This window comes from Lissotriton vulgaris, chromosome 5 (assembly GCF_964263255.1).
Source record: "Lissotriton vulgaris chromosome 5, aLisVul1.2, whole genome shotgun sequence".
NCBI lineage: Eukaryota > Metazoa > Chordata > Amphibia > Caudata > Salamandridae > Lissotriton > Lissotriton vulgaris.
The window spans coordinates 2,024,360,351-2,024,381,479 of NC_141693.1; the positions used below are offsets into that span (position 1 = coordinate 2,024,360,351).

Genomic DNA, 21,129 nt, shown 5'->3' on the forward strand with positions numbered 1-21,129 from the left:
GCAGCTGCTAACAACTGGACGATAACAAATGACTTGGCCCCAGCCCTACCGGCCTGTTGGTCCTGGAACCTGCTCCTTCCTAACCCAGCGACTCCTGCGGACAGCAGCCTTGGGACACCCAGAGAACCTGCCTGCTTTGACCCTCTTAAAGCCTGGGACTCCCATCAGCAGAGGCTCTGCTGCAACAACACCCCTGGTGCCAGCCAGAAAGCTCTGGACCAACCCACTCTGCACCCGACCCGTACCCGAGTGATCCAGGACCACGAGGACGTCTTCCGGCGACTGGGACCCGATGTTCAGTGCCTGAAGACCCTCCTCGACGACCCAGACGATGCCTGCAGCCTCAGGACAGAGGACCCCTCTGACCGCGACCAGCAGGGTTTAAGATTTCCCGACCTCAAAAGACACCCCTGCACCCGGCGCGCCATGGCCCCCTGTGCCTAACTCCTGGGTGCCTACCTATCCTCCAAGACTCCAACTTACCCCTCGAAGTGTTGGTCGCTCCAGGAGATCCTTCGTCCCCGAGCCTGCAGCCTGTGTTCCCTTTTCAAGTTCCTCATTGAATAACATTGAACGCTCGACGGCTCAAAAGCACCCTGCACCCAGCCACCTGAGTGCCCCTGGCAGTGCAACCTGTACCCTATCCTACTTCCCCATTTGCCCTGAGCAAGTGACCAGGAGCCCAGCTCCCACAGCCGCGTGGCCTGCTAGCCAGCAGCCACCAACCGGAGGCCCCTTTCCCTCGTTGGATAACATTGGGCCTAACTACCTCTGCACTCGACCGCCCCTGTGCCGCTGGGGGTGAACCAACTGAGCAGTGGTTTGATATAGGTCTGAATGGCGCCACTTAGAAAATCTCACAATCTATTATTTCAAGAAACGTATTCGGCGGTGCTAAAAGGTAGAAGGAATCACTTTTATCCTTCCAAGTACGGCAAAAGCCTTCAAAGCTACAATACTCCTTAGCACACGTAAATCACAATATTGCTATGTATGCAAGTGTTTCCACCAATTGTTCCAATATAGTTACGAAGAGTTGTTGTTCTTGGTAAATCTGGTTCAAGTTTATTCCCGTTCACTGGAAACTCTCATACAGCCGACACGTGTTTCGTCGTATATGGGAATGTAACCCACGACTTTCTCAAGGCTATTTCCAGATCCGTTATTTCTTCAGTAATATGCGGTGATAATTCCAGCCCGCATGGGGGTTCTACAGGGGTCTTCTGTTACTATTAGTCAGTGTACGTTGTCATACATAGCAATATTGTGATTTACGTGTGCTAAGGAGTGTTGCAACTGTACTTACCTGACCCTGGGGACCCCTGAGTCTATGCCCAGAACCCTAACTTCACCAGCCAAGAACTCACCTGGAAACCAGTAACTCACTTACCTGCCATTGGATAACATTGACTGGTGTGACTCGAAAAATCTTCTAAGTGTGAAGGTTTGGAAACTACAAATATTCATATAAAATCACCCGAATTCCGAAGTACTCACCTGTGATCAGGGGAGAAGTCAGTACTGTACCTTGTAGCCCATTACTGAACCGCAAAAGTAATCCTTAACGAGTTTACTAGTAATTAGTATGTTCTCCATAGGAATCCATTGTCTGCTTATCTATGAAATTTCTTGTCTACTTTTGAAAACTTTAAATATTCCTTAAAAATCATACGAAATCCTGAAACGCAATTACTTACCTGTTTTAAGATGAGACCCCAGTACTTGACCTATGAGCCTAGTACTGGATTACAAAAGTAACGAGATCATACTGTACCTTCAACCTGAATTTTCTCCTATTGCATAGCATTGTCAGATTTACCTTGAAAAGTTTCTAAGTGTGAACTTTTAAAATAGCTTTATATTCATGAAAATTCACTATAATAACTAAAGCGGTTTTACTAAATTGGTTTCAGTTTAGACCGCAGGACTGAATCTAGGATCTAGTCCTGGAACTACTAAAGTAATCTGTGTGGTAATTAATTGTACTTAAATGCTGAAAACCCATTGAGCTCAATGCTAAAGTGTGTCTAGACTTGTGTTGCCTTCAGCAACCCCTGTATCTATTGTGTTCACAAACTTTTAAAACTATATCTTTTGATATAAAAACAATTGGCATGGGGTTCAGTCCGTGAGTCTGTGAAATCCTTTGGTGACAGAGTGTGTACAACAAATGCTTTGCACTGCCCTCTGGTACTGCCTTACTGCTCGACCAAGCTACCACTTTTGAGAGTAAGGTCAGACCTGACTTTAAACTCTGTTATACCTCTGGGGTTGGTGGACTCTATACACACTGTACTTCATTATATATAGAGCCACTTTCTCACATTGGTGGATCAGCGGTGCGATACAAACTTGCATTTGTTGGACTACTTGGTTACCATCTGATCGCACGACAGAACTCATAAATTGCCTTTAGAATTCTAAAATTGGTCTCTTCCAAAAATACTAAAAGCCTGTTAGGGCCTTGCTTAAGTCCCATTAGAATTTTTGAAAAAAAATAAAAGTCACTATAAGTTAGGGTAGAGGGTTAGAATTGTCAGGTTAGAATGTCTTAAAAAAACAGCTATTAGTGAAGATAATGTGGACCTGGTGGAGGAACTCGACCTCACACCTTACTTGCACTCAGATTTCAAGGAATTGAGGTCCCTATGCAAAGTTAAAAGAATAGACGTAGGCCTGCACCCAACCAAACAAGGGCTCCAGGAGCTCCTGGCAGAGTATGCAAAGGACCACCACTCTGAGCAGGGTGACACCCAGCCAGAGGAAGAAGAGGTGGAAGAGGAGGAGGACAATGGTACCCCCACCATCCCTAAGGAGGAAAGGGTCTCTGTACACTTAATTCCAAGAGTCAGCCTTTGGGAGCCTGAGAACCACACAGGTGGACTGGGCCCCAGGTAACACATTGGGGAGAGCCCCAATGAAGAGGACAACTTCTTAGCAAAGTTGGCCAAGAGATTAGACCTAGAGACCAGGCTCCTGGCTCTGGAAAAAGAAAGAAAACAGATGGGCCTCGCCCCCATCTCTGGAGGCAGCAATACCAATAACTAGGATAGAGAGCAAACATATGATCCTAAAATCCCCAAAGGCATTGTCCCTAAATTTGAGGAAGGTGATGAAATCACCAAGTGGTTCACAGCCTTTGAGAGGGCTTGTGATATCAGAAGACTAAAGAAACCTCTCTGGGGGCACTCCTGTGGTAACTGTTCTCTGGTAACTGCAGAGACAGACTTCTGACCCTCTCTGGGCCAGATGCAGGGTCTTATGACCTCCTGAAGAAAACTCTGATTGAGGGATTTGGACTCACTACTGAGGAGTACAGAATAAGGTTCAGGGAGGCTCACAAAACCCAGACCCAATCCTGGATTGATTGTGTAGACTACTCAGTAAAGACACTGGATGGTTGGTTAACTGGACAGAATGTGCATGATTTTACTGGACTGTATAATTTGTTTATGAAGGAACACATTTTGAGTAATTGCACAAATGAAAAGTTGCATCAGCATTTGGTAGACCTAGGTCTAATTTCATCCTAAGAATTGGGAAAGAAGGCAGACCACTGGGTCAAGACTAGGGTGACAAGGACAGCCACGGGGGGGAATATCCTTTACAACTGAACCTTTACAACGCGGTACCGTTACCACGCAGGTTTTACAACGAAAGTTGTAACAACGACTTACGCTGGAGGGCGCTGTAGGATAGGGAAAAGTTTAATTTACTATCCAAAACCTTCCCTACTATCCACGGGGACTGGAGTTGTAATAGTTAATTAAACTATTCCACTATCCAGCTCCCCCCAACGTTGTAACGACTTGCATTGTAAAACCTGCGTGGTAACGGTACTCGTAGTAATACAACGCGTTGTACCGTCATACATCCCACTGGGGGTGACCAAAAGAAAGTGGTCACAAAACTTCCCCAGGGGAAAGGTGGTGAGACTCCCCAAGATAAAAAGTCCTGAGTCTTCCAAAGGGCCCCAAAAACCTGTACAGGTGGGTGGATCCCAAACTACTCCCTATGTGCCTCAGCCCTATAGGGGAAGAAACTTTGATCCTAACAAGGCCTATTGTAACTGTACGAAGTTGGGACATTTAACTGTAGACAAGAACTGCCCCTACAACAAAGCCCCTAAGGCACCCAGTACAGCTCCTCCAGGGACAGTAAATCTACAGATGGGATCAGAGGAGGACCCAGAGCAAATCTGGGAATACACTCAAGAGAAGCCCAGGGAGATGTCTGTGGTACCCACAGAGCTTATTGAGAAGAGGGATTACTGTATGCTGAGGCAAGAAACCCCAATCCTGGAGCTACCAGGAGGTTGGTAGTGCCCCAGAAGTACAGGAAGTTCCTCCTAACTTCAGCTCATTTCATCCCCCCAGCTGGACATCTGGGGAAGACCAAAACTTGGGAAAGGCTAGTTAATCACTTCTACTGGCCCCAGATGACCCAAAAGGTAAAGGAGTTTGTGAGCTTCTGTATAACCTGTCAGGCCAGTGGCAGGACAGGTGGCAAACCAAAAAAAGGCCCCCTTGATACCACTACCAGTGGTGGGGTACCCTTTGAAAGGGTAGGTGTGGACATTGTGGGTCCACTTGAACCTCCCACAGCCTCAGGGAACAAATTAATTCTAGTAGTAGTGGATCATGCTACTAGGTACCCTGAAGCGATTCCCCTTAGCGTGACTACAGCTCCTGCAGTTGCCAAGGCCCTCCTGGGTGTCTTCACCAGGGTAGGGTTTCCTAAGGAGGTGGTTTCAGACAAAGGTTCTAACTTCATGTCTGCTTACCTGAAACACATGTGGAAGGAGTGTGGTGTGCAGTACAAGTTTACTACCCCATACCACCCACAAACCAATGGTCTTGTTGAAAGGTTCAACAAGACATTGAAAGGCATGATCACGGGACTCCCTGAAAAACTCAAAAGGAGATGGGATGTCCTATTGCCATGCCTGCTTTTCGGTTATAGGGAAGTGCCTCAGAAAGTAGTGGGGTTCGCCCCCTTTGAGCTTCTGTTTGGCCACCCTGTAAGCGGACCACTTTGTCTTGTGAAAGAGGGTTGGGACAGGCCTCTCCAAGAACCCAAACAAGACATTGTGGACTATGTGCTTGGCCTAAGGTCCAGAATGGCTGAGTACATGGACAAGGCATCCGAGAATCTTGAGGCCAGCCAGGAGCTGCAGAAGCACTGGTATGACCAGAAAGCTGCCATGGTTGAATTTCAACCTGGACAACAGGTGTGGGTTTTGGAGCCAGTGGCACCAAGGGCTCTCCAAGATAGATGGAGTGGCCCTTACCTTATCCTAGAGAAAAAGAGTGAAGTCATTTACATAGTTGACCTGGACACAAGCAGGACACCCAAAAGGGTTATCCATGTGAACCGCCTTAAGCTCTACAATGACAGGGCTGACATCACCATGCTGATGGTGACTGATGAGGAACAGGAAGCAGAGAGTGGACCTCTCCCTGATCTCCTCTCTTCCAGCCTAAAAGATGGGTCAGTGGATGGAGTATTCTTTTCAGACACCCTCACTCCCCAACAGCAGGCTGACTGCAAGTCTTGCAACAGTTTGCTAGCCTCTTTTCCTTGACCCCTGTTCTGACCAGCTGGTGTACCCATGATGTGGACACTGGTGACAGTAACCCTGTCAAAAACAAAATCTATCAACAATCGGACTAAGTCAAGGAAAGCATCAAAGCTAAAATCAGCAAGATGCTGGAGCTAGGGGTGATTGAACCCTCTAAGAGCCCCCTGGGCTAGCCCAGTGGTTCTGGTCCCCAAACCTCATCAACAGGGTGGAAAGAGAGAGATGAGGTTCTGTGCGGACTATAGAGGGCTCAACTCTGTCACCAAGACAGATGCTCACCCCATTCCAAGGGCAGATGAGTTGATAGACAAACTAGGGGCTGCCAAATTCCTAAGTACCTTTGACTTAACTGCAGGGTACTGGCAAATTGGCAAGGCCCCAGGAGCCAAATAGAAAACAGCATTCTGCACCCCTGATGGGCACTATTAGTTTACTGTGATGCCTTTTGGGTTAAAGAATGCCCCTGCCACCTTCGAGAGGTTGGTGAATCAAGTCATGGCTGCTTATCTTGATGATGTTGCTATCTTTAGCTCCACCTGGCAGGATCACCTGATCCTCCTTGGGAAGGTTCTACAAGCCCTTCAATCTGCAGGCCTAGCTATCAAGGCATCCAAATGCCAGATAGGGCAGGGCACTGTGGTGTACTTGGGCCATCTTGTTGGTGGAGGCCAGGTCCAACCCTTACAGCCCAAGATCCAGAGCATCCTGGACTGGGCAGCTCCAACAACCCAGACCCAAGTCAGGGCATTCCTTGGCTTGACTGGGTACTACAGAAAGTTTGTGAAGGGATATGGGTCCATTGTGACTCCCCTCTTAGAACTCACCTCCAAGAAAATGCCCAAGAAAGTAAACTGGACTGTTAGCTGCCAAAAGGCTTTTGACACCCTGAAAGAAGCAATGTGCTCAGCACCCATTCTAAAAGCTCCAGACTATGCCAAGCAGTTCATAGTGCAGGCTGATGCCTCTGAGATAAGGGATAGGAGCGGTCCTATCCCAGGTCAATGAGGAAGGCCAAGACCAACCTGTTGCTTTTATCAGCAGGAGGCTACTCCTCAGAGAGCAGCGTTGGAGTGCCATCGAGAGGGAGGCCTTTGCTGTGGTTTGGTCCCTGAAGAAGTTGAGGCCCTACTTGTTTGGAACTCACTTCCTGGTTCAAACTGACCACAGACCTCTCAGATGGCTAATGCAGATGAAGGGGGAAAATCCAAAACTATTGAGATGGTCCATCCCATCTCCCTACAGGGAATGGACTTTGAAGCGGAACACTGAGGGCATGGTGACCAGAGAAGACCCCTGAGGGCTGCAGCACTTATTGTGCCACCCTCAGGGGCCCTGTACCCTGACACCCACACACTGCCTTTGCAGGCTGAGTGTCCAAGTACAGAACCAAAGAAAGAGTCGACATGGCACACATCCCTGTTTTTCCATGCCCAAAGGACCCACTGCCCTGGCGTACTTCAGTCACCCCTCTAGCTGGGTGCCCTATGCCAGAGGTGTGGGCACAGGTGCATGAGCCCTGTGCCCCTACAGTACCCAGGGCCATTCCTGGGCACTGTAGGTGCAGTGATGCCATTAAGAGTATAAGGTGCTAGGAGATTGTCATTACGAACTCCACAGCACCATAATGGCTACACTGAAGACTGACAAGTTTGGTATCAAACTTCTCAGCACATTAAACCCGCACTGATGCAAGTGTGGGATTTAATGTAAACTTCACCGGAGGGCATCTTAGAGATGCCCCCCTGAAAGCCTAACCTACAATCCACGTCTGGGCTGAGTGGCGGCAGAGGCTGCCACACAGCCGACATGTTGCTGAACCCCTGGGTAGGAGAGCCCCCGCTCTCCTGGGTCTGCAACAATGCACATCCTGGGCGAGGTGCTAGGTCTCCTCCCCCAGGGTGGGCAGGGGGAAGCTTCAAAGGCATGCCGCCTCTGTGAGCTTCTCCAGACCATTTGCTGTACCCAGCAACCAGCCCCCACCAGTCCTGACCCCACTCTGGCGGGAAGACTGGCGGGAAAAACTACGTCAAGAAGGGAGGGGTGCCAGCCTGTGCCAACCACACCCCTCAGGTGGGGGAGACGAGGTGAAGCACGACCCTGGGCTCCGGTCATCTTGAGGAAGGGGAGCCGTCCCCAATCACAGCTAGACTCCTGCTCCCCTCCCACAGGAGAGGAGCAGGTTATGGGTTGTACCCACCCCAGGACAGGGACCTATTGGTCCCTGTCCTTGCCCTACCTGTAACGCCCCTAAATTCAGTATTTAGGGTCTCCCTGAACCTTCCTTCCTCAGATCCCGATAAGAAAAGAAGAAAGAAGATCAAGAGGAAGACGACCCGCCATGCAGCTGCTAACAACAGGACGACAAGAACTGGCTTGGCCCCTGCCCTACTGGCCTGTCTATCCTGGAACCTGCCCCTGCCTAATCCCAGCGACTCCTGCGGACAGCAACCTTGGGACACCCAGAGGACCTGCCTGTCTTGACCCTCTTAAAGCCTGGGACTCCCATCAGCAGAGGCTCTGCTGCAAAAATACCCATGGTGCCAGCCTGGAAGCTCAGGACAAACCCACTCTGCACCCGCCGTGCCCAGCCCGTGCCCGAGTGATCCAGGACCACGAGGACGTCCCCCTGGCGACTGGGACCTGAAGTTCAGTGCATAAAGACCCTGCTCGACGACGCCTGCAGCCTCAGGACAGAGGACCCCTCCGACTGCGACCAGCCGGGGGTAAGATTTCCCGACCTCAAAAGACACCCCTGCACCCGGCACCCTACAGCCCCCTGTGCCTCCCTTTGGGGTACCTACCTGTGCTCCAAGATCCCAACTTACCCTCGAAGTGTTGGTCGCTCCAGAAGAACCTTCGTCCCCGAGCCTGCAGCCTGTGTTCCCTTTTCAAGTTCCTCATTGAATAACATTGAGCTCCCGATGGCTCAAAAGCACACTGCACCCAGCCGCCCGAGAGCCCCTGGCAGTGCAACCTGTACCCTATCCTACTTCCCCATTTGCCCTGAGCAAGTGACCAGGAGCCCAGCTCCCACAGCCGTGTGGCCTGCTAGCCAGCAGCCACCAACCGGAGGCCTCCTTTCCCTCATTGGATAACATTGAGCCTGACTATCTCTGTTCCCCTGTGCCGCTGGGGTGATCCAACTGTACTTACCTGACCCTGGGGGACCCCTGAGTCTATGCCCAGAACCCTAACTTCACCAGCCAAGAACTCACCTGGAAACCGATAACTCACTTACCTGCCATTGGATAATATTGACTGGTGTGACTCGAAAAATCTTCTAAGTGTGAAGTTTTAGAAACTAAAAATATTCATATAAAATCACCTGAATTCCGAATTCCGAAATACTCACCTGTGATCAGGGGAGAAGCCAGTACTTTACTTTGTAGCCCAGTACTGAACCGCAAAAGTAATCCTTACCGGGTTTACTAGTAATCTGTATTTTCTCCATAGGAATCCATTGTCTGCTTTTCTATGAAATTTCTTCTGTCTACTTTTGAAAACTTGAAATATTCCTTAAAAATCATACGAAATACTGAAACGCAATTACCTACCTGTTTTAAGATGAGACCCCAGTACTGGACCTAGGAGCCTAGTACTGGATTACAAAAGTAACGAGATCATACTGTACCTTCAACCTGAATTTTCTCCTATTGCATAACATTGTCAGATTTACCTTGAAAAGTTTCTAAGTGTGAACTTTTAAAATAGCTTTATATTCATAAACATTTACTACAGTAACTAAAACGGTTTTACTAAATTGGTTTCAGTTTAGACCCCAGGACTGAATCTAGGATCGAGTCCTGGAACTACTAAAGTAATCTCTGTGGTAATTAATTGTACTTATATGCTGAAAACCCATTGAGCTCAATGCTAAAGTGTGTCTAGACTTGTGTTGCCTTCAGCAACCCCTGTATCTATTGTGTTCACAAACTTTATTGCTTCTCTGCAAAGTAATTACATGAAAGTACTCATATCTAGAAAAGTATATTTTATGCCTGTTGGTTCTAAAAATAAAACTATATCTTTTGATATAAAAACAATTGGCCTGGAGTTCAGTCCAAGTGTGTGAAATCCTTCGCTGACTGAGTGTGTACAACAACTGCTTTACACTGCCTTCTGGTACTGCCTTACTGCTCGACCAAGCTACCACTTTGGAGAGTAAGGTCAGTCCTGACTTTAACCTCTGTTATAACTCTGGGGTTGGTGGACTCAATACACACTGTACTTCAATATAGTCCAGTGTATATAGAGCCACTTTCTCACACATGAGTCTGGAGGAAGGCGGGCTTGGGATCTCTGTAAGTGCAAGGTAGTGATCCTAAGTGACTCTTGTGCGAACAGTCCTGAACTCTCTCCCTTGGTGTAGAAGAATCTAAAGTACAGAGCTTGGCAGCTGATCGGTATCTAATGCACATGTTTATGTTTCATTTATTTGTTAAGCGCAACATTCAATTTTTGGGCGCAGATGCCAAGGTTGAATCAATAGCTGCGAAGTCATTATTGCTTAAAGACGTGGTCTTCAGAGATTTCATAAAGAGTAATAGAGAAGATTGCTACTGTAGTTGAACTGACAACGCAATCCACAATTTAGCACCCGCCACTGAGAATGCTTGATTACAAAAAGAGTAGTTAGATTTCCGCATTTTGGATCAACTGATTTTTTCAGTGCTACCTGTAAAATCACATTACCATAGTCCGTCCATTCATGACTGAATTAAAGCATTTGTTACTGATATTCCAAATTACTTGTCAAAAAGGAGTAGGATGGGTGTAACCAGGTTAAGGTGAAACAAATCGGACTTAGTTACATTAGCTTCATGAGTGGTAAGGTGTAGTAAATGAAGTAATGAGGCAGGTAAAGGAATAATATGCATTTATTATGCACTACAGAGAATAACTGGTGTTCCCATCAGGAAGCAGGGAGCTAACTGACCAGAGAGAACACAGTAGAGTATGACATCAGGAACACATGGAATGTAAGCCTTAAAGGAACACAACAAGACATAAGTGTAGAGAATACAACATATCCTCTTCCCTTCGCATAAAAAAAAACAAAATAATAAGCACATGCTCTCCATTACACAGAACACATCACTCACAAACAAAATCGTGTAAGTAACTCGGAGGTCTCCTCACCCTCTGGCCTCTACTAGCACCAATACCATTGTTTGACTCCAACCCACGGTTAGATGAAGATGAATCGACCCCACATTCAGCCTTCTTATACAGTGCCACTCGCCTCAAATTCCAACTCTCTCCATTAAATAAAGTCACAAACCTTTTATGAACCGACTTGACCTTAAATGGTCCCCTGAACTTCGTCAACCCAACGCCAACTCGTCCAGGTTTTACTTTCACCCAATCATTCACTGCAAAATTACACCTGCCGGCTGGTTCATTCACATTATCAGGGGCCACAGGAACGCCAGCGTCCAGATACTCCTTCATCCATGCAGAGACCAGTTTGGTACCAGCTGAACGCCCCCTCATGACACTGAAAGGAATCTTACCAGTCACACCATTTTCAGTAGTTCTATAGGCCCAGACTAGGTCATTAACCAAACCTCTCACATCAGCCCTAGATGAAATGGCCATCTGAATCGCACCTTTAACCATCCGGTTCGCCCTCTCAACTATTCCATTTCCCTGTGGGTTGTAAAGTGAGGTCCTTGAATGTGCAATACCACATTTTCCCAAAAAATTAGCCATCTCCAAGGAAGTCAATTGCGTCCCATTATCAGTGATAATTCTTGTGGGAAAACCTTCCTCTCTGAAAATTTCACCCAACACGGTAATAGTGCTGCCCGTAGTGATCTCCTTCATAAACTTAACTACCAACCACTTTGAAGAAACATCAACAACCACTAAACCAAACCTCATGTCATGACTCAACTGGTAAAACGGGCCAATGAAATCAAGGCAAATGGTGTGCCAAGGACACCCTGGGTCCACTATTGTGCCACAACCGGATTGACTACCAACTTTAAGCCTCTTCTCGCTCTCCACACAGTCTGTACATCTTTCCACCCACTGAGAAATCTCCAAGTCCATACTGGGCCACCAAATATTTTCTCTAACTCTCCTCTTAGTGAGGGACTGTCCTAGATGACCCTCATGAGCTAACTTAAATAGAGAAAACCTCACCTCCTGTGGAGGAATAAACTTATCCTCTTTTAAAATCATGAAACCTTCTTTGTCCAAGACAGACAAATGTTCCAGAACCTTCAGGTATGGACGAAGAGCAGGGGATAAGCAACTCTCTCTCCTTGGACCCTTCACAATTAGGTCTTTCACCTCTCTCAACACCTCGTCCTTAGCCATGGAGGTATCCCACCAACTCTTGCTAACTGCTCCAGCACACATATCCACTACCTCATCCACAGTAGCCACAGACCCTTCTGAATTGAGTGATTCTACCCCCAACTTGTCTACTATCTCCCAAGGTAGCGGAAGTCTAGAGAGACCATCAGCTTGGCAGTTCCTCCAACCTGGAATATACTCTACAGTGTACAAATACTCCTGAATTCTCGCAGCCAACCTAGCTAACCTCGCCGAACCCTTGCCAGCCCCGCCAGGTGACAGAATTTTAACTAAGGGTTTGTGGTCTGTCAACAACGTAAACTTGAACCCCCACAAATACATTCTGTAATACTCGCAACCCCATGCTGCTGCTAGAGCCTCCCGCTCAATTATAGAGTAATTCCTCTCTGCCGTTGTGAGTGTTCTCGACGCAAATGCCACAGTTTTAAGTCCAGACTCATGCACCTGAGCTAACACTGCACCAACCCCCACAGCACTCGCATCCACTGTCAAAACAGACTTACGGTTGGTATCAAACGGTGTTAAGATACCAGCTTCACAAATTTCAGTTTTGATCTTTTGGAAGCAATCTTCTTGTTCCACACCCCACACAAACTTGCATCCTTTTCTCAACAACACCTTAATCTTTTCAGTTTTTCCTGCAAAATCTCTTACGAACTTAGCATAGTATTCAATGAGGCCAAGAAAAGATCTCAACTGATCTTTATCAAGCGGAGCTGGTGCATCCCTAATTGACTCTAATAAATCTCTCTTGGGTTTAACCCCATCAACCGACAGAGTATATCCAAGGTACTCGACTTCCTCCACCGCAAATTTGCATTTCTCTTTCTTTAGAGTCAAGCCAGCTTGTTCCATCCTCTCCAAAACAGTTTTCAAAATTAAATTGTGTTCCTCAACAGTCTCTCCAAATATCAAAACATCATTCTGGAAATACACCACGTTGTTCACTCCCTTTAGTACAGCCCCCATCATTCGTTGAAATACTCCAGCTGCAGAGGCAAGTCCAAAAGGCATACGCGTGAACTGATATATTCCCTCAGTTGTTATAAAAGCTGTCAATGCCTTGGAGTCTTGGTGTAATTTAATTTGATGATAAGCGCTGCGGAGATCCAGCTTAGAAAAATACTTTCCTCCCTTCAGTGACAAAACTAACTCATTGATATTCGGTAGTGGGAAGTTGTCCACTACAATGTTCTGGTTCAAGGTGCGAAGGTCCACACAAAAGCGGAATTTTCCGTCGGATTTGGTCGTGATAACCACAGGAGAAACCCAGGGTGACGTTTCGATCTGTTCTATCACCCCTTGGTCTAGCATCTCCTTCAACATCTTCTTCACTTCCTCACGTGCAATAAATGGAACCTTCCTCACCCTGTGTTGCATAGGTACAGCATCATCCCGCAATACAATTTTATGTACATAACCTCTCAACTCCCCAATGTGCTCATCAAACAAACCATTCATCCCTTCAACGATTGACTCAGTAGTTATGCTATCTACAATCATCACCTGTTGCACAGCTCTAGGGTTGATGATTATACCGAGGTCATACTGTTGTCCCCAACCCAAAATCGCAGGACCCGATTTGGCTACATACACCTTTCCTTTTGCGGAACGATCTTTAAATGATATTTCACATACCATATATCCAATCAGTTCTATACTTTCTCCCTGATAACCACAGGGGCTAATATCACTGGCCAGTAATTGTACCTCTTTCCAATTTTCCAAGTACATATCATTGGGGATAATAGTCCACAACGACCCAGGATCGACCATTAACTGGACCTCTTTTTGCTCAATAAGGAATTGGGCTTTAGGCCTCTGCCTTCTACCTGGTTCACCTTCACTCACACCATCCTCACCCAAGCACAATATTTTGTTGACGCCCTCAACACCAACACTGTCTCTCACTACTACCCTGTTTTCCACAACAGCTACTTTATCATTATTTACACTCTTACACATCTTAAGGAAATGACCCTTCCTCCCGCACTTTCTACACACTTTGTCAATGGCAAAGCATCTCTTGAAATCAGAAGTATGAAAAGTACTCCCACACCTACTGCACATCCTCCCTTGGAATCTATTCCTATCACTGCTTGAAAACCCATTGTTAAATCTCCTAGGACCCCTCTCACCCGAGTCTACACTTTTCCTGTTTACAGCAGCAACTTCATCTCGTTCAACACAAGAAACTCCATTCCCTTGTCCGTTCTCCTTTACATTATCCTTTTTTTCCATCTCTCGCATACATGCATTCGATTCCTCAACTACTTTTGCTATGTCGATAGCCATTTGCAAGGTAGGGTTTTTTGCAGCCCACAGCTTCTCCTGCATTTTTTTATTCCTACATTGTACTATTAACTGGTCCCGTATCATTTCATCTCTTATTTCTCCGAAATTACATTTAATGGAAAGTTCACGCAATCTTGCGACAAATTGGTCTACCGATTCTTCAATTCTTTGTGGTTGAGTGTAGAATTTGTGTCTAGCCATGACGATATTTACTTCCTTTGCATACTGTTTCTTCATTCGCGCCTTTGCTTCTGTGTAAACATTAGTTATTGCTCTTCCATCTTGGTTTAGACCTACCGGTAGATATTTAAAAGAGCGCTGTCCCTCTTTCCCTAAAGCACTTAATAAAAGAGCTTTTTTCCTTGTTGCACTGAAATCCTTGCCATCAAGTGCTTCTATATAATTTTCGAAAATGTCTATCCACTCATCCCACTCAATGGGTGGCTCTCCAGTAGTTTGTAGAAACATAGGAGGTACAATAATATTAAGGTTTTCCATTTTTTTTTTAAACTTCTCCTAGTTTACACACACTCGCAGTATATCACTTACAATATAGTGTAGGCGCTAATCCTTTCTCTACACACAGGTGGTTAATATTCTTTGATGTGGACACTCTTCCACAAGAAGTACACTCTAATACTGTAAGCTTACTATACTAGAGTACTGCCTCGCTATGATACTTCAAGTAAATAATGCAATTCTATTTCACATCACTCATCCAGAAAATAAAGCAGGTGGTTTAGTATTATGAATTGCGCTAGAAACTGCTTGACATTCAAGTTACTTTTACTCTTGTAGAGTTTGCTGTTGATAGCGCTAGATACTGCTCACTGTTATAGGTGGTTTGGTATTATGAATTGCGCCAAAAACTGCTTGTCATTCGAGTCACTTTTACTCTTGTAGAGTTTGCTGTTGATAGCGCTAGGTACTGCTTACCGTTTAAGTCACCTCGTTTTCGTTTGCTGTCGCTCGTCTTTTTTTTTTAATATCCAAACACGCACCCAATATTTGCTACAACGCGTTGCTCTGCTCCTACAACGCGTTGCTCGGGTTGCCTAGTAACCAGGAACACTACACAAAATGGCGTCTACGTAGCATCATTACATCACTTCCGCCTGGCGCTGTGTGACGCTGGTCGTTGGTACGCTTTCTCTTCCTGTGTGACGTCAGTAGCGCGAATGGCTCTGTTCAGGCGGTAACACACGGAGAGTTCCAGAGCAGGTAGGCTTGTGTTATTCTGCATGCGCAGAACTTTGAAAGATGCCGGATATTTTAAAAGATGCGGCGGATTGTTAAAATGTTTTTTTTTTTTTTTCTTCCTTTGACTTGAAGCACAAATCAACTTCAAACGAAGTGGGTATCAAAATCAACTAGACAGTAGAGGTCCGCTTTGACAGTAGTGGTCCGTTTTTAAATAAAGGTGCAGTTCTTTAAAATGGTATTACTCTTCCCTTAAATTAATATAGTCGAAGTTGAAGTACCCATAAAGAATAAAACGAAAAGTCTCTCAAACTCACCACTCGTTTGAGGAAGGAGTCAATTCCAAAAGTTGGTTGTAAAAAAATTGGTTCTTTGTTCACTGCTACACTTGAAACTGCCACACTTTTACTTGAAGTGTCTTGAGATGATTTCTTTCAAATTCTCCTCTTGTTAATTTTCTTTCCTTTTCAATTTCTTTTCAACGTGACAATTTCTCCTCTTGTCTAGTTCTTTTCTAGTTGCATATTTCACCAATGAATTTTGCGTGGTTCTTCTTTCACCAGTGGAGTTCTTCTCCCTCTGTAGTTGTTCAGCTCTCTCTGCTCATCGTCGCCATGTGTAGTAAATGAAGTAATGAGGCAGGTAAAGGAATAATATGCATTTATTATGCACTACAGAGAATAACTGGTGTTCCTATCAGGAAGCAGGGAGCTAACTGACCAGAGAGAACACAGTAGAGTATGACATCAGGAAAACATGGAATGTAAGCCTTAAAGGAACACAACAAGACACAAGTGTAGAGAATACAACATAAGGCTAAGAGCAAATCAAGATAGATTCCTAATTTGAGAACTAAGGAAGAAGGTGCTTGTGGTTGCCCCTGTATAGATGCCTACTGTCAGTTTGCCTCAAGACTCAGGGGTGGTTAAATTGGTTTGCGTCTGCAGACACTCCAAAAATCAGCTGCATATCATCCATGCAGGCCAGTGGTGCATGTAAATGTTAAAGAGCAACAGGAATAAAGTTGATCCATTTCTTTAGCTGAACATGAAAAGGGAGGGAGAGGAAGTGTGGTATTTTGCATGGCAGGGATTTAAGCCAGGCTGAACCAGTTCCTCTGAGCCCTGCATCAGGCAATCTCTCAAAGAGGCTTGTGTAGTCCGTCGTATCAAATGCAACCTAGAGGTGCAGGGAAACCAATCTGGAGCGCTGGCATCCATCACCCTCCCTGGGTCATCAAGAGCAGACGCTACAACTAATTCTGTACGGTCGCCCAGTCTGAATGCTGCTTGATAAGTAGCTAAGAAGTTGTTTTCCTCAACAAATTTGAAAGCGTTGTTTCTCCAGCAGTTTAGGTAAATAAGGATGGAGAGAAATTTTCTGGTCATTTCTAGGAGCTCAGGGGTTAAGTGAAGCGTTTTTCAATGATGGTTTAATAACCGTTTTCCAGATCTCAAGTAATGTGCTGGTTTCTAGTTGGTAGAAGAAATGCGTCACATTTTCTTGGTCATGTCAAAATATAGTTCTTTCGTAAATGAGCATCATTCTTCCTGCACTCCCACTCCCGTTCAGGGTTTTAAATCTGCTGTGCAAGAGATGTTCTGGTACCCTGAACTACGGTTAAAGAATAGAATGTTTGCATTGAGGGCACTAAAGGCTTCCCGAACAAGAGACATTACAGTGAGTGATGACATGCCCATGTCTTTGAAATTGATTATCACAGTGAGGAGAGCCTCAGACTCCTGATATTCCTTTGGCATGCTCCTTTCCAAGTCTCGGCTTGAACCTCTAGGGATGCATGAGCATCCTTACCTCTAGTCTGGCATTTATCATTCATCACAATGAACTCTTCTCGCTGGGTGTTTGCTCTGGATCTCAGGACGTGTGAAGCGCCACTATTCATGGAAGGTAGGCTTGTCGTGTCTTCCCTGTGGGCACTTGCACTGCGGGGGGGGGGGGGGGGGGGGGGGGGGGGAATGCTGTCTGCCAGGGTATGAATCTGTTTAAATTGAGGTATCTTTCCTCTTCTGTTTTGGTTTGATTCAGAGTTTTACCTGTTGCTTTTCCAGGCACTTGGACATTTCCCGGGACCAACTCTCCAGCTACTACAAGTTCAAGTTGAACCGAAAGGTGCTTAGTCTCATTGTCCAAAACCTGGGTTCCCTGACCTCATTGGATATTTCAGGTCACATGATGTTGGAGAATTGTGCCATCTCCAAGATCGATGAGGAACTGGGCCGTCCAAGGTAAGAAGAGACCTGAGAAGGAGAGTTGAGAAGAATGCAGAGGGGTGTCTGGGAGGGAGGGAGGGGTGAAAGGAGAGAGAGTTGTGATGGACCCAGCACATGGCAGAGGGATGTCAGTGGGGCTGCGGGGGAAGAGCTAAGCATCAGTCTGTAAAGGAGAGTAGTGAAGGACCCAGAAGAGCTCACATGAATGCCAGGGAGGGAGAGAAAAGGTAAGAAGCGATCTGAGACGTGGAGTAGTAATGGACTCCAAAAGAGGCAGAGACATCAGTGTGAGGGAGAGAAAAAAAGGTAAGAAGTGATCTGAGACGTTCAGTAGCGAAGGACTCCGAGCATGGCAGAGGCATCCGAAGGAGAGATCGATAAGACAGTGAGAAGTGATCTGAGACTTGGAGTAGTGAAGGACTCTGAGCATGGCAGAGGCATCAGAGGGAGAGAGAGAAGGTGAGAAGCGATCTGTGATGTATGATAGTGCGGGACTCGAATCATGGCAGAGGCATCAGTGGGAGCGAGAGAAGGTGAGAAGTGATCTGAGACGTTCAGTAGCGAAGGACTCCGAGCATGGCAGAGGCATCAGTGGGAGCGAGAGAAGGTGAGAAGTGATCTGAGACGTGGACTAGTGAAGGACTCCGAGCATGGCAGAGGCATCAGAGGGAGAGAGAGATAAGAAGGTGAGAAGCGATCTGAGGCGTTCAGTAGCGAAGGACTCCGAGCATGGCAGAGGCATCAGAGGGAGAGAGAGAAGGTGAGAAGCGATCTGTGATGTATGATAGTGCAGGACTCGAATCATGGCAGAGGCATCAGTGGGAGCGAGAGAAGGTGAGAAGTGATCTGAGACGTTCAGTAGCAAATGACTCTGAGCATGGCAGAGGCATCAGAGGGAGAGAGAGATAAGAAGGTGAGAAGTGATCTGAGACGTGAAGTAGCGAAGGACTCTGAGCATGGCAGAGGCATCAGAAGGAGAGAGAGATAAGAAGGTGAGAAGTGATCTGAGACGTGGAATAGTGAAGGACTCTGAGCATGGCAGAGGTATCAGAGGGAGAGAGAGATAAGAAGGTGAGAAGCGATCTGAGGCGTTCAGTAGTGAAGGACTCTGAGCATGGCAGAGGCATCAGAGGGAGAGAGAGAAGGTGAGAAGTGATCTGAGACGTGGAGTAGCGAAGGACTCCGAGCATGGCAGAGGTATCAGAGGGAGAGAGAGATAAGAAGGTGAGAAGTGATCTGAGTCGTGGAGTAGTGAAGGACTCTGAGCATGGCAGAGGCATCAGAGGGAGAGAGATAAGAAGGTGAGAAGCGATCTGAGACGCTCAGTAGCGAAGGACTCCGAGCATGGCAGAGGCATCAGAGGGAGAGAGAGATAAGAAGGTGGGAAGCGATCTGAGGCGTTCAGTAGTGAAGGACTCCGAGCATGGCAGAGGCATCAGAGGGAGAGAGAGAAGGTGAGAAGTGATCTGAGACGTTCAGTAGCGAAGGACTCCGAGCATGGCAGAGGCATCAGAGGGAGAGAGGGATAAGAAGGTGAGAAGTGATCTGAGACGTGGAGTAGTGAAGGACTCCGAGCATGGCAGAGGTATCAGAGGGAGAGAGAGATAAAAAGGTGAGAAGTGATCTGAGACGTGGAGTAGTGAAGGACTCCGATCATGGCAGAGGCATCAGAGGGAGAGAGAGATAAGAAGGTGAGAAGTGATCTGAGACGTTCAGTAGTGAAGGACTCCGAGCATGGCAGAGGCATCAGAGGGAGAGAGAGAAGGTGAGAAGTGATCTGAGACGTGGAGTAGTGAAGGACTCTGAGCATGGCAGAGGTATCCGAGGGAGAGAGAGAAGGTGAGAAGCGATCTGAGACGTTCAGTAGCGAAGGACTCTGAGCATGGCAGAGGCATCAGAGGGAGAGAGAGAAGGTGAGAAGCGATCTGAGACGTTCAGTAGCGAAGGACTCCGAGCATGGCAGAGGCATCAGAGGGAGAGAGAGAAGGTGAGAAGCGATCTGAGACGTTCAGTAGCGAAGGACTCCGAGCATGGCAGAGGCATCAGAGGGAGAGAGAGAAGGTGAGAAGCGATCTGTGATGTATGATAGTGCGGGACTCGAATCATGGCAGAGGCATCAGTGGGAGCGAGAGAAGGTGAGAAGTGATCTGAGACGTTCAGTAGCGAAGGACTCCGAGCATGGCAGAGGCATCAGAGGGAGAGAGAGAGATAAGAAGGTGAGAAGCGATCTGAGGCGTTCAGTAGCGAAGGACTCCGAGCATGGCAGAGGCATCAGAGGGAGAGAGAGATAAGAAGGTGAGAAGTGATCTGAGTCGTGGAGTAGTGAAGGACTCTGAGCATGGCAGAGGCATCAGAGGGAGAGAGAGAAGGTGAGAAGCGATCTGAGACGCTCAGTAGCGAAGGACTCCGAGCATGGCAGAGGCATCAGAGGGAGAGAGAGATAAGAAGGTGAGAAGCGATCTGAGGCGTTCAGTAGCGAAGGACTCCGAGCATGGCAGAGGCATCAGAGGGAGAGAGAGATAAGAAGGTGAGAAGCGATCTGAGGCGTTCAGTAGTGAAGGACTCTGAGCATGGCAGAGGCATCAGAGGGAGAGAGAGATAAGAAGGTGAGAAGCGATCTGAGGCGTTCAGTATCGAAGGACTCCGAGCATTAGCAGAGGCATCAGAGGGAGAGAGAGAAGGTGAGAAGCGATCTGTGATGTATGATAGTGCGGGACTCGAATCATGGCATAGGCATCAGTGGGAGCGAGAGAAGGTGAGAAGTGATCTGAGACGTTCAGTAGCGAAGGACTCCGAGCATGGCAGAGGCATCAGAGGGAGAGAGAGATAAGAAGGTGAGAAGTGATCTGAGACGTGGAGTAGTGAAGGACTCCGAGCATGGCAGAGGTATCAGAGGGAGAGAGAGATAAAAAGGTGAGAAGTGATCTGAGACGTGGAGTAGTGAAGGACTCCGATCATGGCAGAGGTATCAGAGGGAGAGAGAGATAAGAAGGTGAGAAGTGATCTGAGACGTTCAGTAGTGAAGGACTCCGAGCATGGCAGAGGCATCAGAGGGAGAGAGAGAAGATGAGAAGTGATCTGAGACGTGGAGTAGTGAAGGACTCTGAGCATGGCAGAGGTATCAGAGGGAGAGAGAGATAAGAAGGTGAGAAGTGATCTGAGACGTGAAGTAGTGAAGGACTCTGAGCATATCAGAGGGAGAGAGAGAAGGTGAGAAGCGATCCGAGACGTTCAGTAGCGAAGGACTCCGAGCATGGCAGAGGCATCAGAGGGAGAGAGAGAAGGTGAGAAGCGATCTGTGATGTATGATAGTGCGGGACTCGAATCATGGCAGAGGCATCAGTGGGAGCGAGAGAAGGTGAGAAGTGATCTGAGACGTGGAGTAGTGAAGGACTCTGAGCATGGCAGAGGCATCAGTGGGAGCGAGAGAAGGTGAGAAGTGATCTGAGGCGTTCAGTAGCGAAGGACTCCGAGCATGGCAGAGGCATCAGAGGGAGA

At 47.0% G+C, this 21,129-nt stretch overlaps 1 protein-coding gene across 2 annotated transcripts in view; it reads left to right on the top strand.

Moving 5' to 3' along the window:
* ZER1 (zyg-11 related cell cycle regulator) overlaps positions 1–21,129 on the top strand; it is a 275,316-nt gene that overhangs the window by 122,139 nt on the left and 132,048 nt on the right. For both annotated transcript variants that reach the window (XM_086924883.1, XM_086924884.1), the window contains exon 5: positions 17,470–17,646. In XM_086924883.1, coding sequence (XP_086781009.1) covers positions 17,470–17,646 — 177 coding nt within the window. The remainder of the gene's footprint in view (positions 1–17,469; positions 17,647–21,129) is intronic.